We start from the raw sequence: 5,043 nt of genomic DNA on the forward strand, positions 1-5,043 counted from the left end.
AAGAGAAATCAGCTCATCACAGCATTGCATCCGCCTCCCAGTGTCCTGCCCCAGTGTGCCAGGCTGTGCCCGAGCCACACAGCTCAGGTCCCCACCACAGTCCCATTCCTGGTGCCCACAGCCACCACTGTCACTGTCACCTGAGGTCATGGGGGAACCCTGTCCTTCGCAGCGCCCTAGGGCTCGGTGTCCTTCACCCTGGGGCTGCAGCATGTCCAGCCACCCCAATTCACAGGAAAAATGCCCCAGTTTATCCCCTGTCTATGGCTGAACAGGGAAGAGCTGTGGGACTGGGGCTGTGCCCGCCCAGGAGCGTTACCCTCGTTGTTGATCAGGGTGGAGGAGGAATCCATGAGGATGTTTTCTGTGCGGCTTTCTCCTTTGCTGCGGTCCAGTCTGGACTCGCTGCCCAGCCCAGCAGGGATATCTTTCAGGTTAAAGCTGTGAAAAAAAGGCAAATTTAACAATCAGAGGAGTATAAAGTTTCCATTTCAGCCAGCAACAGCCTGGGTACAGGTGTCCAGTTGCAATTTGAATGGTGAAATACGAGATACAGTGATATCCCTTTGTGGGCAGAAGTCACCAGTCCCCATGTGTGACTTAAAAATAAAGACACATTGTGACTGTGATCACAGCCCTTCCTCCAAGCCTGGTGGCACTACACAGGCACTGCAAAAGTCTCCCTGAAGAATTCCTGTGCTGAGCAGGCTCTTTGCTCCATCTCCTTCCCCTCAGAGGCAGGTGAACAGGAGCTCCCTGGCTCCAAGGTGCCTGGCTGTTAGTTATGCATCGCCAGGCTTGGCCTTCACCGAGATGGAAAAGGGAAGGGACGGGGTTGGAGCAGAGCCCAGCTCCCCAGGCTGCTGCCTGCCGTGTCTCAGACAGCGGCACAGCCACCCGGCTGGAGGCACAGCTTGGTCAAGGACAGTGCTTGTTTCCTTTGGTGTTATTTGAGGATCTGTCACTCACTGTGGGTAGCCGGCCCTACGAGCTCTGACAGCTAATTTGGAGACCTCACCCCTCATGTTTATGTCATTGAGAAGAGGAAAAACAAGTTTTCCTGCTTCATCAGCCCATGACGGGCTCTCCACGCCAGAGAGCTGCTGGCAGAGCTGGGGCATGCTCTCCCTCGGAAAGGCTCCAGAAGAAAACTTCTGCACACCAGCAGCTCCAGGCACAGCCATGAGACACCTTCTCCATCCCCAGCCCTTGGTCACCACCACTGCCCTGGGCACTGCTGAGGCCTCACCTCACATCCTGGGGTCAGTTTTGGGACCCTCATGACAGGAAAGACACTGAGGGGCTGGAGCATGTCCAGGGAAGGGAATGGAGCTGGGGAAGGGGCTGGAGCCCCAGGAGCGGCTGAGGGAGCTGGAAAGGGGCTCAGCCTGGACCAAAGGAGGCTCAGGGGGGACCTTGTGGCTCTGCACAAGTCCCTGACAGGAGGGGGCAGCCGGGGGGAGTCGGGGCACTGCTGCCAGGGAACAGGGACAGGAGGAGAGGGAACGGCCTCAGGCTGGGCCAGGGGAGGTTTAGGTTGGATATTGGGGAAATTCCTTCATGGGAAGGGTGGTCAGGCACTGGTACAGCTGCCCAGGGCAGTGCTGGGGTCACCACCCTTGGAGATGTTCAAAATCATGAAGATGTGCTGCTTAGGGATATGGTTTAGTGGTGGCCTTGGCAGTGCTGCTGGGGGAATGATCTCAGAGGGCTTTTCCAATCTTAGAGATTCTGTGATTCATGAATTCAGTAACTGCAAAGCAGGTCCCAGCCCCATGCCCCACCACAGGGCCAAACTTAGGCTGAAGGAGGAACGGAGCAGTGTGTGAGGCTGCACAGCTCGAGGCCAGGCTGGGCCCTCACTTCTCACACCAACAAGGGAAATGGCTGCGTTCAAACAATGCCAGCCTGCAAATCAGCATGGCCTGAGGCTGAGGGAGAGCTGTCCCTGCTCGCTCCCTGTGTCTGGGGCAGGTTAGTTATTAGGTAGAAATTGCTCCCTATGAGGGTGGGGAGGCCCTGGCACAGGGTACCCAGAGAAGCTGTGGCTGCCCCTGGATCCCTGGAAGTATCCAAGGCCAGGTTGGATAGGGCTTGGAGCACCCTGAGCTAGCAGAAGGTGTCCCTGCCCGTGGCAGGGCGTGGAACTGGATGGGCTTTAAGGATCCTTCCACCCAAACCATTCTGGTATTCCATGATGTGATTCTATAACCCCATCCCAGCCAAGGAGCTCTTTCCACTCCCCCACTCATGGAGCCACCCCAGCCATGTCACCACCCCCTGCAGCTCCCACTGCCTGTACCTGTTCATGAGTGGGAGAGCGGTGCTGCCTTTCCCCATGCTGTGGTTGAGGTTTGTGGACGACATGGTGCCGAGGCTGGAGTAGATAATCCTCAGCATCGTCCACGTCTGAGCCACCTATGTGGAACACAGGCCCTGTCAGACCCTTCCAGGCTACAACCCCTGTGCAGCACCACCCGCCCCGTCGCTCACCTGGTTGCGGTCCAGCCCCTTGGCCACCTTGGCGTTGTGGTCGCAGAGCTCGGCCAGCGGCCGGCCGGCCAGCGCGTACTGCTTGGCCGTGTGCACGAACCAGTCCATGCTGCCGCTCTCCACGTCCGTCTCGAACACGTTGAGGGCACTGGAGGACGAGATGTACTCGAACTGCTCCGTGGGGTCCAGCTTGCGCTTGAAGAAGATGGGGTGGCGCCGGTCCCCGATGTAGGGCTTGCGGTTGGAGTCGGAGGAGATGAGGCTCTCCTTGGCGGCGAAGGCCAGGTCTCCGTAGAGGCTGTAGCACAGCCCCTCGGGGTTGGCCCGGTCGATGGGCTGGCTGGCATCCTTGAAGATGTGCTGGTAAAGGGTGCTGTCCTTCGAGCCCGACAGGAGGAAATAGGGGTCGTGGAGGTGCCGCCACACGATGCCCGTGGTGACGTCCTTGTGCTCCTCGAACATGGCGGAGGGGATGAAGGGGCGGCGCACGTCCCACACGTAGATGTTGTGGTCCACCATCATGGAGCAGGTGGCGATGTGGTGCTTGCACTCGGGGCGCCACTTCACCCGTGCCACCGAGGCGATGGTCTGCACGCAGTAGATCTCCTTGGCCCGCGTCGTGTTCATGTCCCACACCTTCACCATCTTGTCCCGGCCGCCCGTGGCCAGCCAGCCCCTGGGACAAGGATGGATCTGTGTTCACCTCTGTGTTCCCACTGTGGCACAGAGGTGCTCACAGCGCAGGTGTGACCATGTCTGCATCGCAGGAAGGCAGCTGGGCTGCAAGCCCATCCTCCCATGAGCTCCCCTGACACCTCTGCTCTCCAGCAACCAGGTCAGACAACACCCTCCTTCCCGCCCCCAATTTATGGCCCTGCGCCTTTAGAGCCACATCCCAGTCAGACCAGTTCCCTCTGGCTCTGCTTTCCACTCGCCAGGCACAGCAGAGAGGAAAAGGCCATTCTGGACGTATTTCAGTGCCTCTCTAAGATCATGAGCAGTGGCAGCACTGCCTGGCAGGGAGCGAGGAGGGACCTGCACACCCTAACAGCTGCTTCCAGATCCTTCCCAGCAATCTCCTGGGAAAGGCAGGAGGGAAACACGACTGAACACAAGTGAGCTGTGTCCCAGAGCAGCCAAGCAATGCCTTCCTCAAGCTGAGCACTGGAGCAGGAGGCTGCTGTGACACTGCTATACCCAACCATAAGACACCCAGTGCCTCAAAACCCCCTAATTTATCAAAGAACAACCCCAAAACACTCCTACACCACCTCAAACACTCAAAGCAATAAGCGCTCTATCTTCCAGCAACATCCCAGCCCTTGACACAAGGAGACAGGGCATCACAGACCATGCCTTCCCCCACAAAATCCCAATCCCGTTTTTAGGGCCTCTCTTGCCCTGCAAGGCCGGGTGGCTGGCAGAGCCTGGCCCCACGCTCACCTGTCCTCTGGGTGCCAGTCGCAGCAGAAGACAGGCCCGTTGTGGGCAGTGAACATCCTCTCGTAGCGGTCGGGCCGGCGGATGTCCCACAGCTGCACGTTCCCATTCTCAAAGGTGGCAGCGAAGGTGAAATAGTCCCGGATGCTGAACTGGACGTCACGCACGCTCTCCGACTGGCCTGGGAGGGGACACAAGTTGAGAGCTCCAGCAAAGCTAAAAACCCCCACTGGAAGAGCCGTGGGGGTCCCTGGCACAGAGAGAAGGGGTCGTAAGGAGTGCTGCGACTGTCTTCCACCTCCCACACAGACCCAGCTACTACTGAGAGTCAAAAAAAGCACCAAAATGCCTCTCAGCTCCTTCTGTCCCTGCTTGGAGCATCACACCCTGAGCAAACCCTCCTCCTGGGCAAGGGGAAGGACAAAGCCTCTTCTGCCAACTTCTGCCTCTCCTGAGGGTAAGGGGACAAGCATGGAAAGAGCACAGCCCCCAACTCCTGCCTCTCCTGAGGGTAAGGGGATAAGCAAGGAAAGAGCACGGCCCCCAACCCCTGCCTCTCCTGAGGGTAAGGGGACAAGCAAGGAAAGGGCAAAACTCCCAACCCCTGCTTCCCCGCAGGGAAACAGGACAACAACAGCCACGTTTGTACCAGAGAAGGTGCTGACAGAGTCCTTCTTGCGCAGGTCAAAGCACTTCATGTAGCCGTCCTGGGAGCCGCTGAGCAGCATGTACACCTCGGTGGGGTGGAAGCACACCTTGTTGACAGTGCGCTTGTGCTCCGTGAACAGCTGGTCCTGCTTGTTGCGGGACGGCTTGCCCAGGTTCCAGGTGACCACCACACCGTTGGTGGCGGCGGTGGCCAGCAGGTTCTCGTCCATCTGGTGCCACACCACATCGGCGCAGCTGAAGTTCAGGGAGGGTTTGCGGCCCACGCGGAGGTTCAGCTTCTCCACAAACTGCTCCTCCTCGATGGAGTAGATCTTGAAGATGTTGCGGCCAGCCACCACCACCTGGGCAGCGTCCCGGCACACGCTGATGGCGTTGGCGGGGGCGTCCAGGTGGCAGAACATGGTGCGGCCGGTCAGCACGTTGCCCCCCAGGGCGGTGGTG

The 5,043-nt window shown here is 58.8% G+C and overlaps 1 protein-coding gene across 1 annotated transcript in view; it reads right to left on the minus strand.

Moving 5' to 3' along the window:
* The window catches only part of WDR24 (WD repeat domain 24), a 9,602-nt gene extending 4,565 nt beyond the window's left edge, over positions 1–5,037 (minus strand). Inside the window, exons 1-5 of the mRNA XM_017741237.1 lie at positions 4,583–5,037; positions 3,937–4,114; positions 2,494–3,169; positions 2,303–2,418; positions 303–441 (exon numbers count right to left, since the gene is read on the minus strand). Coding sequence (XP_017596726.1) covers positions 303–441; positions 2,303–2,418; positions 2,494–3,169; positions 3,937–4,114; positions 4,583–5,003 — 1,530 coding nt within the window. The 5' untranslated portion in view covers positions 5,004–5,037. The remainder of the gene's footprint in view (positions 1–302; positions 442–2,302; positions 2,419–2,493; positions 3,170–3,936; positions 4,115–4,582) is intronic.
* Between the last annotated feature and the right edge of the window lie 6 nt (positions 5,038–5,043).

Source organism: Corvus brachyrhynchos, unplaced genomic scaffold (genome assembly GCF_000691975.1).
Source record: "Corvus brachyrhynchos isolate BGI_N302 unplaced genomic scaffold, ASM69197v1 scaffold58, whole genome shotgun sequence".
Lineage (NCBI taxonomy): Eukaryota > Metazoa > Chordata > Aves > Passeriformes > Corvidae > Corvus > Corvus brachyrhynchos.